Source organism: Myiozetetes cayanensis, unplaced genomic scaffold (assembly GCF_022539395.1).
Source record: "Myiozetetes cayanensis isolate MyiCay16 unplaced genomic scaffold, myiCay2020 scf7, whole genome shotgun sequence".
Classification (NCBI taxonomy): Eukaryota; Metazoa; Chordata; class Aves; order Passeriformes; family Tyrannidae; genus Myiozetetes; species Myiozetetes cayanensis.
Window position 1 is genome coordinate 50,958,404 of NW_026087964.1, and position 20,106 is coordinate 50,978,509.

At 35.5% G+C, this 20,106-nt stretch overlaps 1 protein-coding gene across 3 annotated transcripts in view; it reads right to left on the reverse strand.

Moving 5' to 3' along the window:
* Positions 1-20,106, reverse strand: part of CCSER1 (coiled-coil serine rich protein 1) — a 650,601-nt gene that overhangs the window by 235,716 nt on the left and 394,779 nt on the right. For 2 of the 3 annotated variants that reach the window (XM_050338710.1, XM_050338711.1), the window contains exon 9: positions 15,941-16,018. In XM_050338710.1, the coding sequence (XP_050194667.1) occupies positions 15,941-16,018 (78 nt within the window). Of the gene's footprint in view, positions 1-8,217; positions 8,439-15,940; positions 16,019-20,106 lie in introns of those variants that run through there. The other variant, XM_050338713.1, reaches the window with a different exon arrangement.

Genomic DNA, 20,106 nt, shown 5'->3' on the forward strand with positions numbered 1-20,106 from the left:
TCCTTGTCCTTCAATCAAAACAGAGCTTCCTCTGGCTATAGATATTGAGCTGTACACTGTAAATATTTCTGTAGAGGTTTTCTTAGTCTGATGGCTAACAAAGTCTGTAGCAGCATCAGGCCTCCCCTGAGCAAGAATTATCTAGAAAATAGAGTAGTTCCTTAACATGGCCTTTGAAAGGCTTTCTATGAAAAGGAGGTGAAATCTTGCCATGCAAAATCTTGACTGGGTGTCCTTCGCCAGGTGCATTTAATAAGACTTTTATTTGGTGTCACAATAATGTATTTAAATTATTACAAGAATAAAATGAATATTTTATGAACACATGGCCTTAAGTCTTTTAACATGTTTTTTATGCTTATGCAGAAATACTGGTACTAATCACAGATTAATTAAATTTATCAAAAATAAAGCAGCACATTGCATTCACTATTTACAACCAAATTGCAAGAATTGGAACAATGCAGTATAGAAACAAAGCTGAAATGAGTGTCTTTGGTAGAAGAGAAGCTGCCCAATGTTGTCAAAATACTAAATTTGCCCTTTTTTACTATAACATTAAGTACCTCACCAAGAGTATTAAAAAGCTTCACAAATTTGAGAGGTATTGTGCAACAAGAACTATGAGGTCTGTTCTGAAGTACAGGCTAGTAATATGAAAGGGGAACATCATGTTAGTGCTCTCTTCACATCCTCCAATTTACTGTCCTAGGATCTTCCACAAAGGTGTGATATGATAAACATAGAGAAATTATTCTGTGTTTAGCCAGAACAGCAGCCTGAAAATTCAATACATTATGAATACTAATGCAAAATTAGCCTTCTGGCAGTATAAGAAGTTTTCTGCAGATGCCAAAAAGAATTTAAAATTCTTTTAATTAAATTGTACCTCTGCATGGTCAGCTGAAAATAGTTGTTCTTTATGTAGTCCAAGTTGACAGCATACAGTACAGCTTTCTCAATATTCCTTCCAGAATATGTTACAAATCGTTCAAGAAAATCAAATGGTGAGTAAACAAATTTTACAGGAATTTTTTTCTTGATACAAGATGGAATAAACCAATATAATTTTACATAGTCTTAAAAAGATAACTAAAATGACCTCAACATCCACAGAATTCAAAAAACCATTAAAATATCACTTCCTAGTCCTTGAGAATTATTCTGCATGGGCAGTTTTGCCTGAGATGTAATTTTTTTCTCTTTCCTTCTGCCTAAAAGTAAGAAAAAAACCCAAGACAAAACATAAGTTAAAAGAAAAAGTGTGACTTTCCGGTTTTTGGTATTGCCGAAGTTTTAGAAACGTGTGTGATAAAAATTATGTTTTATAGAAAAGACAGAAAGGAGAGGATGAGCCAAATGGGACTATAATGTGAAGAGAGAATAAAAACAATACAGCGAGATAAAAGGAAATGAGCAAAGGAGGAACAGCAGGGGAAAATAATGAGCCAGAACAAAAGCCCTGCCACTAACAGAGTTTGCAAATATTTCCAACAGCAAGAGAAATTTGCAGACATGGAAACCAGAGAAAGAAAACCAGAAAAATATGGTGTTTAGGAATAGGGTCAGCCAACTAATTTTTTTACCCTCTTGCTTAAGGACTTATAAAAAATCTCTTAGATTCAAGCATTTGCCACCTTCTTTTAGAAATATATGCCCCATATATATAATAGTCACCTTATCTGCTTCTCCACATAAACATGTTCAGTAAAGACAGCACTATAGATGGTGAACTACATAGATACATTTTTTTCAGTGAACTACTGAAAACCACCTATTAAAAATTACAAACCTTGAATACTGCTTTTATGACCATTATATATGATGAGAAGCACATCGATTAAACTAATATCATAAACAAGAATAATCAGACTAAATCTCTTCCTTTCTCTTTAATGCTGCTCGTCAATGTTATTTCATCAGTCAGATCACTCAATTTGCATCTATGAGTTCCAGAAAAAGAAAATTTTGAAAGGTTTTACTGTTTAAGTTACTGTTGAGTTCACTGTTTTAAGACTGTTTTTAAAACTGTTGAGTGAACTGTTTTCAAAAGATTTGAAAATTTCCTTCTGTAGCAATACAAGAGCAGGTATAAGCAGTGTATATACACACATTTTATTGCAACTTTTATTATGTTGCCAAGTAGTTTATTCCTACATATTAAAATGCCAGTGTTTGACAGATGCTTGTGAAATGGCTACCACAGAACCTGTGGCTCAAATTTGGGAGGCAAACTCTGCCTGCTGCTCAACTCCTACTTGATTGACATCAATCTTGCACACCCTCAAGTGTTGTACAGATTTAACAAAAAATGTGAGGAAGAATCATCACATATACACTAATAAAAAAGTGGTACAACACTAGGTCAAAGATTTTTCCAAAATAGTAATATTTCCCAGGGAAGTGGTGGATTCTCCGTCCCTGGAGGTTTATAAGATTGGATGTGGCACTTAGTGCCTTAGAACCACCACAGTGGTAGTGGATCAAGGGTTGGACTTCATGATCTCAGAAGTCCTTTCCAACCCAGCTGATTCTATGATTCTATGAAAATGCAACACTAATCCACTCCATGTTTTTGTGTAATTCATGAAGCCTAACTGTTCTAAGAATGTAATTAAATAGGAGTGATACTATTTGTAATTTTTTTTTTTTTCCTGAGGCTTGAACCACCTGAGTGACACACTCGACACAATGCCCAGCTCCTATAGGGAAAAAAAGGGTCTCTTGGCCTGGGGCATCAAAGGAAGTTGATGGATGAATTCCCAACAGTCATCATCAAAACCACCAATAGCAGTGTATCCAGGTATTTTGGAACACAAGTTATGCTGTTTCACTAGTTTCTGAATTTGTTACGGAGCTGAACTCACATATCTAATTCACTATTTTATAATACTCATCTCATACATTAACAGATCTGTAACTCCATGGAAGCATTTTCCTAACATAAAAAAAAAAAAAATATATATAAGATTGAACATTCATCTCATTCAGGTCAGCTGTGGGGTTATGCTTCGCTTTTGTTTGCTTTTGCAATGAGTTTATGTGGCAAGGTGTTGGCAAAAGGAGGGCTGCAGGGTGCCCTCTGTGAGAAAAGATCATGGGCTGCCCCATGCCAGACACAAATGCTTCCAGGCAGCTCTGCAATGAACCCACACAAATGACACAGTGAACATCAGTAAAGCTGGTGGCACGTCTGTGAAAACATTTAAGAAAGGGTAAAATACCAGGGAGCAGAGGAGTAAAGGCAAAAAAAGGTGAGAAAAAGCTTTGTGAACATCAAAGTCAGTGAAGAAGGGAGAGGAGGTGCTTCAGGCACTGGAGAAGAGATCCACTGTGGCCTGCAGAGAGCAGACAGATATGCCCTGGAGAAACTGTAGCCCATGGATAGCCCACACTGGAGCATCTCCTGAAGCACAGTAAGACCCCCAGTTCCAGATCTCAGTTAAAAGCCAGGAAAGAACAAATGACACAACCTCTTAGCCCTGCCTCAAGTTCATTGGGAAGCTCTCATAATTTCCAGAGTCCCATAAGCAACATTACCTGTGGCTTCAGTCTCATATTATATTTAGTTTTACAAGTCAGAATGCTTCTCACATAGAAAAAATGGGCTCACTTCTGTCCCGTTATCACAATGATTAAAAATGCCTGGATTTATTTTGCTCTACATACATATACGAACAAGCTTTTGGCAAGCAACTAGCTTGCTAGCCATTGTTCTCTAATAAGCCACTAACAGTGTCAGGAAGGGACAGTTCCACAAGCCTTAAAAAAAAAAAAAAAAAAAAAAAAAAAAAAACCACAACCAAACAACTTGTGACAGAGGGAGTATAAGCAGATACATGAAAATGCCTGAAAAGCCAACTGCTCATCATTAGTCTAAAGATTTTTAGTCATGTTCTGCTATTACTTGAGTTTTCTCAGGGTTCCCGGATGCTTGCAAAACATATAGAATCTCAAAAGCTGACTTCATTGAGCCAGACTGAATCACTGAATTGGTCCATTTTCAAACTTTCACTCAAGCCACTGAAAATTCTCTTTCTTCATGTTGTCTTTGTTTCTGTAAAAGCTGAAATTTAGCAATTTCTTAGGGTTTCTCCACGCACAATTTATTCATAACCTGACAAGACTCTGGTAGTAGATTTGTCTCCATATTAATCTTTTTTCCTGAACCATTTAACAGACCGGAAGATGAAATACAGATGTACACACATACACAAAGAGATATTCACGTGGACACTTTTTAATATTTGCACATTGGAAAGCTCAATGTCTTTGATGTACGCACTTAAAATTGTTTCATATATTTATGATATAAAGATCCTACTGCATTTATCATCTGTTCCTCTCATGCCATTATGTTTTCCTCATTCTTTGTTTAAAATGTAACATGATGTCAGTGGAGGTGTTGGCATTTCTCTGCAAATATTATATAGTATGGATGCACCATGACACAATATAGATCAAGCCCCTCTACTTTAGTATCAAATACGAAGCTACCACTTAATTTTATCATTAAAGTTATCATTAACAGCACCACCAAGCTTTTCCTGGGTGTTTTTAGATGAATAAAAATTTCCCAGAAAGTAATGAAACTAGTACTAAATATAGAGTTGTAATATGGTATCTAATTCATGCACTTTCATCTTCAGCATGATTTAATACATGCAAACACAAAAATATATCTTCGCAAGTTTTTTTGCAACGCATTTCCTAGTTACCAAACAGAACTTTTTTTTTTTTCCTTTTTATTGCTGGTATATCCAATAGATTCTGCTTAAATTTAATGGTTTTTTGTACACTACAAAGGAAACATATTACTAATCCCCAAATCTCGTTTATAATCCTTTCCCTTCGTGCTCCTTCTTGCTGTTTTATCATTAATGTTAATATTCTGTTGACTCTTAAAAAGTAGAAGCTTCCATTACTAAAAATGAATAAATGAATACTAAAAGAGCACTGTATTAAAATGAAGGACGAGTACACAGCCTGGATATAGTTCTCACTGCACATCTTTTGAGAAAGCACTAGTAATAGATCAGGGATAGAAATGGCATTTTCTGTTTCCATTGTTAGCAAAACACAGATCACATATTATGTGCTGGCTTTGTTCTCCTAAGTTTTAACACTTACATAAAAGTTTAAAGCATACTGAAGAGTTTAAACTGTTATCTAAGTGACCAAACACTGTAAATATACCTAAAAACTACTGGTCAGCACTGGGTAAACTCAGCTCAAGAAGTAAGCCACTGATCTCCTATCTACTTAAGAAGAATAAAATTTCCAGCTCTTTCACTTATGCCCACTATGCACACAGAACCTATGCTCACAAACAGCCTCAGTGATTATGTTACAAATTATTTTTAATATCTTTTGTAAACATTGTATACTACAGGAATTCTTTCTTGGTCCAAATGCTTATTGAGGTACAGCAGAATACTTTCTATGCCGGTATTCACATTATTCTCTGTGTTTTCATATTGAAATTGCTTCAGAAGATCAAATTTAAAAAAAAAAAAAAAAAAGGCAAAAAACCCAAAACACTGACTGGAAAACGAAACAAAACAAAACAAAACAACTCCCTTTAATTCAAACAAAATGTAACCTTTCTGCCTCTCTATCCTACCCCAGGCTTTTTGAGATTCGTCTGCCTTTCTGACTGCTTATAATCTGACTCCTCTTAAAATCACTTGTGTTCCTTCTCAACCTCTCAACATTTACCACAGAATATTTGCTCTAGCTGTAACATTTTTTCCACCTGTGCCACTTTTCAAGACTCAATTTCTATTTTCCCCCCTCCTGTGCTGTGTGAAACAGCATTGCACTCTCACATTCACAAGTCCCTGGAGGAAAAGTGCTGAAAGTAAACTCAGGTTATCTGGTACCACTTGAAAAGCCTCAAATAGAGAAAAACAACGTGTGCTAGTTAAAATAACAAATCCCCGTACTTGTTAAATGCCAATGCTGAGAATGAGAACAAAGTACTTTGCCAATAGTGTTTTAGCATTGTATCTCTGTTAACACGGCGCTGCCACGGCTTGAAGCAAGGTGCAGGCTTTGGATCAAGTTAATGACATGGGGCATCGGGATTTTGTTTTGCCTGGCCTGCCTGGATATTTACAGAATATTTAATTGCTGGATATTTGTAGGACATTTTACTTAAGCTCTAAAGGGTAGTTATCTAAAGACCAGGCTACTATCACCTTTTTGCACCAGCTGTTCGGGCTTTTATAGCTGTGTGGTTTAACACCTTTTATAGGGCTCCAGGACTACGAAGTTACTCACCATCAAAGGAAAGAAATCTTTGGAGCATGGTAAAAACAGCTGTAAGGATGACCGAGATAGCACATAAACTTGCAACCAATGACAAAGAGCAAGGTGTACTGCATGTTAACAAACATATCAGAGAGATCCCATCTGGATTCCAGAATGAGGAGAAAAAAATCAACGTTATTATCAGATTCCTTCCAAGGAGTTGTGACAGAAGGTTTACTGTAATGCTCCCACACCTGACCAGAAGCCATTGGACTCCAGATCACAAGAGTCGGTGCAAGGGTGAGCAATCCATCAAAGAAAGAGACAGGTACTAGGAATGTTAAGTGCATTTAATTTTTCGATTTTTTCAACTAGATGTGCTAGTATCACTCTGTACTGCAATAAAAATTTTTAAAAAAATCTTTGATCAGGCTGTTAAGACTTTAATTAACTAGCATTAAGTTCTTGTTTATGCATATAAAGTGTCAATTGTGTCTCCCTGAACTCTGAATAGTACTTGTCAATCATAACAGCACCATGAGGTAGACATTTCTATGCTCATCAATGACTAGAAAAAGGATTTTCTAGACTAAGGAAGACAAGGAAGAATGGTAACAGGTTAAGTTCAAAAAGATAATATGCACATGCTCATTTCTCTAGTTTTAAATTACGAATTTGCTACTTAATTGGTTTTACATGATACTTCCAACAAATACAGTAAGAACTACACAATTACACCCGCAGAGAAGTTTCAGGCAGCCTGAAAAAAAAGGGCATGAGAGGATGCTGAAGATGAATGTTATAATCAAAGAAGATGATATAAGACTGATAAACAATAACAACTGAATTTCAGTCAACGTAATGTAACACCAGCTATGAAGAAGGTTCATTCACTTTAAAGACCCTGCACGAATATTTAACTGAATGCTTTTCTTTTCAGTTCAGCTCCATTTAAGAATAACTGTGCAAATGTTTTTTTTTAAATGAGTGCAGCATGTCCTCTGTTTGAAATTAAAGCTACAGGTGCTAAACAATTGCTCCAGTTGAGTAACTGCTCTTACTACATACTATGAGGCCTGATTGAAATGGCAGAATAATAAGATTCAAGTATTGTCTCTTTTTAGTAAGAAAAAGTATTAGCAGGGAAGGTTAAAGAATACTGCTGGCACAAGCACCTTCTTATCTTACCTGGTAAGGGTGGGTGTAGAGCACATCCTCAGGTGAATGAAGCCATTCCTGGTTAAGGTGACACTGAAGCAACTAACAGTGGTGACAGGGTTTGTGGTGAACTTCACTGTTTGCTCGTGGTTTTTTGCTTAATAATGCCATAAATTAGGAATTACCCGTCCTCGCCCCACCGTCCTCCCACCCTCTCTGGACAACAACTACTATGCACTCAAGTAGCACAGTCATGTCCAGCAAACACAACATTTACTTTGCTCACATTAATGCTGTCTATGAGAAGCTGCAGGAATATTAGATAGAAAGTAAAGCTATTATTCTAATGGATTTAAAAAATCAGTGTACATTTTTAGGATCATCTCTCCTATTTCCTGGGATAAAGGTGGGCAAATTCTGGCCTTCTAAAAACTTAACTAATACCCCACAGAAATGTCTCTTGAGTCTCACATAAGAATTAAATATATCATTATGAACATTCATCAGATAGACCACATATTGAAAGGTCCTGACCCTGTATTCACAATTGGTGCGAAAGTATTACTATGGGAAGAGAAAAAAATACACGTTTTAAAAAATAATGGTTTTCTCAGGTTTCCAGATGTTACAGACATTTTTTCAAACTCTGAGACAAGCATCAGTGAAGGATTTTCTTAGTTACAATGAATCACCAATGGATGACTGAATGCACAAAATGGTAAGAAGAATTTTTATTTCAGATAATAACTTTGTGATAACTTACTAATAATTTATTCATAGATACATTTAATAATGAAGATATTGCCAAAAAAAAGTGGTTTGACTGTTCACAATACAAATGTTATGGTAAGTAGTAGAATTTTGCCAGCAATGGTGACTTGCAGTTCATTTCATATACAGCAGAATTTAATTAAATCCATAAGTGCAGAGTGTCCAGATGTTGTTTTTTAATTTAATAATGATGGAACCAATGAGATGTTGATAGGTTTGTAAACTAAGCCTTCAGAACATGAAGAGTTCCACAGGGCCTTTAAAAACAAACAAACAGAAAAAAAAAAAAAAAGAAAGAAAAAAGAAATGAAATGAAATCTTAGTGATGCATGGTTTGATGGCAACACAAAGTTAAATGAAAAATGATTGTTTCTGCTGTATGGAGTCATGTAGGCAGCATGTAATAATAAAGCTTCTTTCACACTAATCATCAACATACCAATGAATTAAGTTACAAGGCAGACAAAACCAGAAATATGATTCATCAGCTTGTGTATGACACGGCTGTAGTTAGAAAACAGTTACATACAAGAGATGCCATAGTTGTACTGGAAAAAGGTCGCCAGAGTGAGCTAGTCTATGTTAACAAAGGAAACCTACATACAACATAAACCACTTCCATATTATGATAATACTGTGTCAGTAGATCATTCTGTATTAAAAAACACTCACTCCAAATGCACTAAGACAACAAAAGTCATATATATTTCTTACAATGCAGTGGTTATCCATACCTCATTTTTCAGTTTTCTTTGTTGATCTTTTCTTCAAGGTGAAACAAAATTTTTCTCATTTTTAAGATAAAATACTCAAAGGCTATTCCAAAATCTTGTTATTTTTTTAGAATTTTTGTTTGGTTCTGAGTGCACTTCACTAAATCCCTAGTTCACTCTTTTGAATAACATTAAGAAGGCTTAAGTGCTGCTGTTCTCTGGTCTTACAATAGGACACTGCTAGTATTCAGCATAATGCATGAGTCAGCAAGGTATAATCTGGTGGAACAAGGATGTCTTTTTAATTTCAATCAAATAAAAACTATTGAAACATCTTGTTTGTCAGTATCCTACTTCTTTTTCTCCTCAGAGTAACAGGTCAGAATGGATAAAGTAAGAACATGCTAATAATTCTAGGGATAACTCTCATTTATTTCATACTGAGAGATGTCATCAACTGCCTGGTAGCATCTTTATGATAGAAACAATGCGACTATAACATACTGAAAATATACTACTGCAAAAAATTTTGGTAAGTCATACTTCTAAGTACAGTACAGAAATGGAAGTAAAATAGGAAGTAAGAAAATGAGTTTATGGATATAAATGGGTTTATGGATATAAAGTAAAAAAGTAAACTTCTGGAGAACTATAAGGGGCACACAGTGATGGAGCTAAAGCAGAAAAAGAGGGAAAAGCTACGTCTTAAAAGAAAAAAACCAAAAAAACCCAAAAAAAACCAAAGCAGCACAACTTCTAGGATGAGTAGGTAGTAATAACTAAACACTCTTCTTTGCTTCTTCCCCTTCTTTTCTTCCCCACCACAAGATATGCAAGCAAAAGTTAGTGGTAATAAGTTTGGTCAATATTCCTATCTACCTCATATTTTATTGCACTTTAAAAGTGAGGTAGCAGTAGCGTAACTGCCGATACCAAGACAGAAGAAGTTTATGACAGAAAAATGTAGAATAAGTAGAAAGATGGAAAACTTAACAGCCAAGAAGAACACTGCTCTGTTTATGAAGAGAAAAACAGTGTTTTAGAGATACAGACACTACAGCATTATATTAGGTTTAGGTCTACGAGGAAACTCAGCTATTATATCATCAAACCACATATTACTACAAATATTTAAACAGTACACATTTTATGTATACAAGCAGACAGAAACCAACTTGCATGCCACAAATCAAAACTGAGTATCATTCATACCAACTACGCACCACACAGAACACAAATTTTATTGTTCTTCGCTCCTAAAGATGGCAAATTTAAATGCACAATACCCTGCTGATAATGTGCAACAGAATTAAAGTGGTTAGTAGAAGCCTGTTTGTTCCATATGGCAAGCCTCAGTTTCTCTCCCAGAACCCAGTTACTTTTCAAGTTTCTTTACGTGAAAACCTGTCTCACTTTTTGTACAGCACCACAGACACCAAACTCTCAGCACATGCATCCTCTGGCAAGTTCAGCACCAGCACCTTGAACTGTTTATCCCCATTGGGAGCAGGTGTAACAAGTCCTTTACCCTCAATACTTCCTGGTTAAATGGAATTCAAACACCAAGTACATGAGAGTTGGATAGGGAAGCAGTGTGTTTGGTCAGGGTTGGTGGAAGAAAACCATTAAAACCAAAAAAGGTTTCAGTATAACATTTCACTATTAATGGATGAGAAGTTTGACAGTTTGCACAAATAGGACACCCTAAAACCTATGTAGACTTTGAAACAGTATTTTGAAATTGTATACTAAAAAAAGGAAACTGGACATGAGTAGAGAAAAATGATTGATACAGGAAGTTGTAGGAAAGGATGTAGCATCTCAGGAACAACTTGGATATCCAGATATGAATAGGTACACAGACATACAACCAAAGCAAATATCAAAATGGTTAATGGCTTTTTTGATTTCTAAAGGTACTTTAAAAAACTGCATTAGACAAAGACATATTATGTATAAGTTTGCATTATTTCACTTTATAAATGAGAAAACAAACTCAGAGAGAAAATAAAAAATAAATGGAGAAAAATAATCTAGTGGTAAGATGCAATAGCAGATGGACAGCAGTCTCCAAGGTGAGGAGGGGAAGCACAAGCAGGGTGTATTTTCTGGTTCAAGCAGCAAAATACAACTCACTTCAAGCTACAACAAACTATGCAATACTGTGGGCAGGAAAGTATTTAGATTAAACGGTTCAAGAAGCTCAAGTGTTCTATTCCCCTGCCCTCCTATGGTAGAGGACAATGCAACACAGTCCCTTCACAGCATCCATAAGCTATGCTGGCTGGCTGCCAGGGAGGATAAGGAGCACAGAAGGGAGGTAGAGTAGAACAGTTAGAGCATCCCCTCCTCCATCTCTTCCACTCCCTCCTAGTGAAATGTAGAGGTTCGGGAAAAAGTAGTACCCAGGCTTTGAGAGAGTAAGGGAGGCACAATGTCCAAGGCAATCCACAGCAAGCTACAAAACAATTACCCTAAAATATGTATCAGTATGGATTTTAATACTGCATGATTGTACAGGTGATAAGTCAGTGCCTTCATGTACATCACAGAGCGCTGTTATAAACGCTGGTGATCAAGGAAAGGTAATTTTTGTGTGTAGCAATGCAAATCAAACTGTAGCAGACTGCAAGCAATGCCACACAAGTCTGTGGTCTAAGACTTTAGAAGCATGATACAAAATGTAAGGACAATGAAACTGGAAAAACCTCTCATTAAATGGGGAACGAGTTAAGGACCAGTCCAAAACCTGTTTACACCAGCTTTACTCTCAGTATGAAAGACAAAGAACAAAGAGAATAGCAGTTCTCAGGTGTGAAACCCATAATAAAAGCACAAGGCAAGCACAGAAAAGACTGCAGAAATCATGTCAGTTTCTCAGAATTTCTACTTTCTGGAGAATAAAACTAAATGCAAAGTTTTTTCATCTGAAGACTGATAAAGACTGACAAAGTGGTGCCAAGTTGGACTTCTTCTGGTGACAGAAACAAGAACTGTACTGTGATTGTTTAATGTCACTTTTGAGACGCATTTTAATGAAAATGCATTAGCAGTGGCACATGCTGCAGCGTGCTTGTGTGATGCCTGCATCACACTTTGGACTACCTATTTAGCTAGAAACCATTATTAGAGCTGTATCCCTTAACATGATCCTGTAATCAGTCCCAATGCTAGCTGACTGCCTCTATTCATCTTTTGGTCCATTTTAGCCACCTGATCGACATGGAAGAAATTATGCCTTGATCTCTCAATAAAATAAGACTTTGCAAGCACAGGAAGGTGAAGGAGGTTAAATTAGCATTGATTATTGAAGACACATTAATAATTTATTAGTTAGCAGCCTCAACATCAATCTGTTGTGCACATGGCTCTTTCTGTTTTATGTCCCAGCACGTTTAAATGATTCTCAATACACATACTGGAAAACAGAATAAATTTTGGACTATCACCAGATGAAGATCCCTTGACATTTTGCATTATAAAGCAACTAGCCTTCTAAGAAACCCTTATTACTTTCTAATGTCTTCCATTGAATACATATGGTAGTTGGGTTGGTATTTTACTTTCAATTTACTCAAGTAAGTGGTCATGTTAATCACTTAAAGACACTGCAGCACTTCTCATCATGGAAGACCCCTTTCATCCTTATCAAAAATTATTTTAAACCTTATGTTTCAATTCCATAATTGAGTTTCTTATTAGATCATTTTAATACAGAAAAGACATTAAACAGTGTGCTTTCCAGTTAAAACAGTTCTTTATGAGTAACATTATCTTTACTGCTACAGACTTTATCTTCCACTTGCTTACTAATACAGTACTCTAAAGCAATTTCAGCTGAAAAATCTCAGTGTGCTGTATGGGAAAAAACCAGAGGAATCTATCAGAAGTATTATCCAGCAATTTAAAGGTACTGTAAGAAATTGCATGACCCAAACTTTACTGATCATCTTGATATCCAGAATCTGATAGTAATTATGTTATAGCTGCTAAAATAAAATACGATATATTAAATTTCATTTTGGTAACCTCTCAAACACCCAAACATTCACTCAATACTGTTTAAGCTTCATCAGAGTAGCTCCACAGAAACAAGAACATGTCTTCCCTTTGAAACACTTCATTTCTTCTTTTCTTCACCCATTCCTTCCTAAATATAGACTAGCCTCCAGCTTTATTTCATTACTGTACACCCTATGGACAAAAGGATTAATTCCTCATCTAAGTCAAAGTCAGAACTTCCATTTACTTTTAATGACACATCTAAATGAATTCCAAGGCTAAAGAACAGTCTCTTAACTACTGGAGACATTGTACAGAAGTAAAAAAGAAACCTAAGCATTACTTTACTTTGGGGCTAAACTGTCTCAGTTTTTTGCACTGCAAAATAGGCAACTTTTAAGACTATACACTGAAGCAAAAGAATATAAGAGAATATAAAACAAGCCATTCACAATGGCACTATCTTAAGCATTTCTGATATATTACACTATGAAGCGTAAATCAACATTTGTACAACATTTATGAAATAGTGCCCTGCAAATTCCTAACTACTATTCACTTCTAAAATTGAATTAAGGAAAAATAAAAAACATTAGGGTTATTTTTTGTTTGTTTGTTTGGATGGGTTTTGTTGTTTTATATTTTGTTTGGGGTTTTTTTTTATTATTAAAGCAGCAACTCTGTAACAATGATGAAATGAACTTAAATTTTCTGCTTACCTCTTAAACTAGATCTTAAGTATTCAATGTATACTCTTCTTGGAATGTGTGACTAATGGGGTGAAAAATATATCTTGTATTCTCTGATCTGTTTTATGTTTTTCTATTGAATCTAATTTCATAATAGCACAATATTCTTGTAGTTCTACACATTTACTGACATCCTGAATCAAATGATGAACAGATACTACTTGCCACAGTTACAATTTTATCTTTAAAATCTCATACAAAAGCAAAGACTACAAATGTAATTGCCACTTAGTTTCCACAGAAACACAGTTGAACTGATCATTAATCGCTATCCTCTGAAGAAAAGCTGTGTAATCCAAAAAACAAGAGCAAAAAGTTTTAACAATATTACAAAGAGTGTTTATTCTATTTATTTGCACATCCTTCTTTACCCAGTTCCCTTCATGGTGATGCAGCAGGCTTGTCTTATTCCTGTATATTAATTCCCTGAAATGGAATTTGCACAAGTACTCTGTACCAGATATAAACAGAGGTGAGGTGTTGTTCCATAGAAAAATATTCCACATTTCCTTTTGTTCTTGCAACACCCTATATAAAACAATATATTATTGCAACCATGACAAGGTAGAGACATTTTAACCAGGGAAGTTTGAAACATGCATTCTGCTAATACTGAAGAAAATGCTGCTAAAGAAAAGGATTCATTTGACTTATCGTTGTTATTATTATGTTTAATACTCAGATCCCAGCCAGAAGCCTGTACCTGTTTGGGAGAGGGAGTTCTAATTTTATTTTTTATTTTACTGATAGAACACCTCCTCCGTCAAACTCCAAGGGAACACAGACTGGGAAAAAGGGAAAAAAGATATAATCTGCTAACAGAATGAATCTCTCCAGCATGAGTACTGCATATTTGATTTGGGAGAGACCAACCAAATGCAGAAGTCATACCTGTTAAAAAAACAAAGCAAAACAAAACCAAATAAACACCCCCCACCCCCCAAAACCTTACATGTTGCTTGTTGACATTTTTAATGGAAGACTTTACCATCAAAGATATGAGAAAGCAGATGTTCAGGATAATTAGTCACAGAAGAAATGGATATATTATTATTGCAACATATGAAAACGTTTTTAATTATTTTTGAATATTATGTAATTTTCACCAGTAATATATACACACCAGACATTATTTCACAGACACAGTAGAGCATAACCAAAAACACGAAATCAGTGCAGATAGGGACCCTGAGTAAAGTACTGATTTATCTGCCCTAAATAAGAAAATACTCAAAAGAAAAAAAAAAATCCAACAAACCATAATTGTTTAGCAACACACATAAGAAGAATAATTATACCAAGGTTTTTGTTCAATGTATTCCATTTAAAAAGAAATGTTAGTACTCCTGGCTTTAATCAGCTTAAAAGAATCGGGGAAAAAAACCACTGAAGTGTACTTTGGGTCAAAAACTTTTCAGATTAGAACACGAAATTTTTATGTTTTTATTTTCAGAAAACTATCCAAAGACTCAGAAGACAAAACTCTAATGCTCCACTGATACAAAACATACAAAAGGAAGGTTTCAAAACCTGCTTTAATTCCACCATCTTCTTCATAAACTTGAATTGGCATGTTGATATGTACCAATGCACAACCATAGCCTTATTTTGCAGAACAGTCTTTGGTAAGAATTACTGTTAGACTGCTAAAATCACAGCACAGAACTCTGCAAAATATTCCACATAGTGGCATTCTTAATCAAAGATTATTCAAGGGGCTCATGTAAACAACTGAATCTCTTGCACATATTCAAGTAACATCCCACAGACAAAATACTTGTAGTTAGAAAAACTGGGAGAAAAATATTTCTACAATTAAGGAATCTTTCTTGACTACCTTCTTGCATGAGGTTACATACTATGAATTCACATTCTAGGAGAAATTCTGGCAGACGCTCTTCAGGAAACAGAATTTTAACATCACTTGGCAAAACTGTACTTACTCCATTATCTTGCAAAACTCAAAACTTGTTGGGACAGCATATGATGATAAACATAATAACCTAATTAAAATGTCAGTAACTGTGTAAATGAATACTGAAAAAAAAAATTACAATCCACTAATACATACCCTCCACATTGATTCGTGCTATTCCTCAGCTCTTTGTAAAGTCTGAAATTAGCAGGGTATTGGTGTGATGGCAGGTAGTAGTAATTATCTCTTCATGTTTCCGAAGATATTTTAGTATCACCAAATCAATGCATGGACACAACAGCAGCAGAGGCAAACCAGCTGACAGAAGTCTGAACACCCACAAAGATGATAAAAAAATACTGTTTGATACAGCTACTTACATCATGGCATACAAGTTCTGTCTGCGTGGATTTATCTGCTTGGGAAGCAAGAGCCTTCTGAAAGCACTGAGCCTTTTCCTGTAAAACAAAATAACATTGCATAGGTGAGTCATGTTTTTCCTCACTGGGCTTTACAGCTACAAATATCCAGAGAAATTCACAAGTCATGCATGGACAGCTGTTAAGAAATAGATTTATTATGGCACTATTTTCACTGTGAGGTTGATTTCCTTACTGTTATATCCTTTTATAAATTTATCTTTCTCTTAAACAGAGGGTGGACTCAGACAGTCCGACTGTGAAGTACAGCTGGGCCCACAAGAAGGATGTCGTTGAACCATGATACAGATACAGAGCACAGAAAATACAGATACAAAGCACTTGAGTAGCTGCAGGAACCCTTGAGAACACCAGCACCCTGCCAACAGAACTTTTTGCTTTTCTTTTAAGAAACATTAAAAAATATGCAAACTCCACCACAGGTCACAACGCTGAGATGACTTCCTCCTCCCCTGATGCAAATGTGTTAGCAAAGCCTAAATGCTTCTTAGGTATTGTATTGGTTTCTGCTTTTCCCACCCTTGTCCCTCTGTACCTCAATCATTTTTGCAAGTGTGGTATGGAATCTCTGGGACAGGCTTGAGCAAAGATATGTGGCTGTTTTGACACCATTATGCCTGTACATATACGATTTTAGGTTCCAGGAGAAAGCATATGATGAAACAACTGTAAATATGTAAAGTCCTCTACTGTACTGATTTATGTTCCAGACAGGTATGTATTACAACAAAACAGAACTTGTTTAAATTGAATTTCAAGGTAATTTATTCTCAAGTTCTCCTGCTATTTGTTTCAAGGCAAGATATGCACATTACTACATTACGTAAACAATAGGAAGATGTCAACACCTAAGTAACCCTTATCTCCAGTATTTGAACCTTTCAAACAAGGGGTGGGGGGGGAACAGAATTAAGACTGATCTCTTCACTTGTATAAGACACTTGTACCCCAATTTGCTGATGCAATTAGAGTGAAAACTGAATTCATAGAAAAGGCAATCTTACTTCTGACAGAAAAGCTTCATCTTCTTGAGGTTTGAATTTACTAGTGCAGTGCCCACAATATTTTTACATATTTAAAAAACAGATATTATTATATATTTACTCTATTATTTAATCACATTTTACTGCTCAGAAGCTCCATGAATTTTCTAGTTACAAACACAGATACTCACAGACACTGGATGTTCAAGTAACACTATGATTGGACCAATACTAGGATGAAACTGTGTATCTGATTAGATTTACCATTTGCATTCTTTCTCTGAGGAGTCACAAATATATGTTTTGAAGAAATGGGGAAAAAAAACCAGAGGAAGTGAAAACATCCATTAAGGCAACCAATTAACTGGGAAATCTAGAAAGGATGGAATAAAAAAATCCACCTCTTTCCCTGAGCTGCTCATTTCACTACAAATGTGTAGTGAGATCCATTTTTAATACATCCAAATTCTGACTCCATATTATGTGGTAATACTTTCTACTTACTTTTTAGAAGCTAACTAATACAAATGGGAAAGTCTGAAAATTTTCAGGTGCCCAGATACTAAAAACATACATTTGGAATTAAAAACCTCTTCCTTTTTCTTAATTACAGCAAAAGAGAAAATGAAAAATCTTTACAAGCCATGTAGCACATGTTAATATTAATTCATAACAAAGAAGTTGCCTGGACATATATTTCCACAGTAGCCTTCTACTGCCCTCACATCATTATTCCTAGAGACAGTTACTATTATAAAGTAACATTTTAAAGCAATTTTTCAAGATTTTTGAAGGCCCTAAACTTCCTTGAGACTTTCTTGCCATTTTAAAACACCAAAGTTGCCTTCTTCCAGGAGCTTCCTGATGAACTTGAATAATTAGTGACTTTTCCCACATGTGACCCAGTCTTCATACCACTAACTTTAAATGCTGCACCCTATTATCTTCTCCACAACCAGGAAAAAGCTCACAAAAGCTTTTTTGTAAGTCTGTGTTACAAAGTAAGGATTTTGAGAAAGTCAAAACACAGTACAAGGTGATTCCTTAATGCCACAATTTTTATTTTGAGAGATTTCATAAAATCACAGAAGGTTCAGTTGTCATCCTCCTGCTTTCAGCCCTTTCTCTGTGTGTATCTGAGTCAGCTTCTTTGTAAGATGTTATGTAGTAAATAGATTGCAAGTAGATTCTTCCTTATCCTTTTTCTTTACAGCATAAACAAAATAGGTACCTTTGCCTCTCTAAAGACCAAGAAGGGACCAAATAATTTATTTTAAAATTATTTTTAGGACTTTTAAAGATAGAGCATAAACGAACATCTTTTCTTACCATTCTGTGTGTTGTTATTCTTTCTTATTAAAATAAATAGAATGAAAGTACATTTCAGGTGACCCGGATAAGAGCATAAAAAATATTTACTCCCTGGGTTCATCCTAACTGGTGAAAAGACAAGAAGAGCTGTTGGCAATTTTAACAGCAACATTGCCAGCAACATTCATTGCACCCCTCCCTCTCACAGTGCACATGTGCATGTATGAGAGTGTGAATGCGTTGGGATTAGAAAGAGATAAAAACTATGTGGAAGGACATTTTCTCAACCATTTGCAGCTGCTTAAATTATTGAGATTACTGACTCTAGTATTTCAACAGCCTTAGTGAAAAGCATTAGACCATGACCAATAAAAATCATGTTCCTATCTATTTCTTCGCATTGGAATAAGTTCATATGTAGTTTATATCTCAAACTATCTCTACTACAAGAGTGCAGTTGTTTGAATACTTACTATTTTATTACTATGCTTGTAATAAATCACCAAAAGGTGCTGAAATAGGAAGGTAACAGACATCAGCTGGTAACATCCAAGTAAAAATATTAAAGTAGAAAAGTGAAATATAAGATAAAATAGTAAGTGAGGAAAGGCCTTAGTCTTCATCACTGAAAGACAGATAGCAGAAAAGAAGTCAAGTCAGTTAGTACTAGATTTTATTTTTAGGGAATCGATATAGGTTAATCATCTTGAAACATGAGACTGGCTTTCTAAAATGTTCCTTCTCCAAACAGAAGAGTATTGAAACAATTTTCATAGCTTTGATTGTGAATAGGTCGAAGTTGTTTTTTGTGATTATCTCTCACACATTTCCTTTACCTGTGACAGCATGGTGACCACTTGTGGTGCTCTGTTTAACTGCAAATTCCAAAAAGAAAATGCCTGAAAATCACCTTGAATGGTCATACTAAATCAGAGAGCAAAATTTGCTGTTCCAGCTGCTTTGGAGGGAACAGAAGTCTACTGGTCAGTACAGCTGTGGCTTTCACACCTAGGGAATTTATTTTGTCTAGCTGATAGCATATTTAAGGGTGGTTTGTTGTGGTTTTTTTCCTATTCACCTTCTAGCTATTTCACCTTTACTCAGAATTAAAAAGAATAATCTTGTAAGTTAACTTTTAGCCTTCAAATCTCTTAATACCCAAAAGACTCAACCCCTCCTATAGTCTATACAGATTATTGTACAACTGTGTAAAGACAAAAGTGTTTTTTTTAACATTTTCTCTCAGCATATATCCAAAACAGCCTACAACTGTCATAAACGCTGTGGTCAGATTTACAATTTACAAGCCATTTTTTCCCTTGCTTCAGGCATTTACCCCACTGTGAATAGCAACTTATGTTCACCACAGAACCAGGGGGAAAAGCTGTTCTTCAGAAGACTTATAAAAATGCAAAGCCTTTTAATTTTGATGTGCTTTGGGATTAAACTTAATCAACAGCAGCAGTTAGGCAGTGAGAGCAAGGGGATAACAAACAGAAAAAATCCTGCTTTTCACCATCTATTTTACCCAATTTACAGACTACAATGAGCTACAGAATTGACTTTATGACAGCTATTTCCATAGGAATTGAGTCCCTATTGGTTTGAATCTCAGTTTGGGAAGAAAACATAACAGCACAGTTCTAGTGATCAGCTGCAGTACAGCTGAATCACATCACACTTGAAAATGCTTTGTGAAGCCCAGCAAAAAGCCAAGCTGTCTCTTCAGTGCAGGATGAGAAAACAGCTACAGCTTGGTTCAACACTCAACACATAAATGTACTGAGAACTAAGGTACTCAAGAGCCACAAC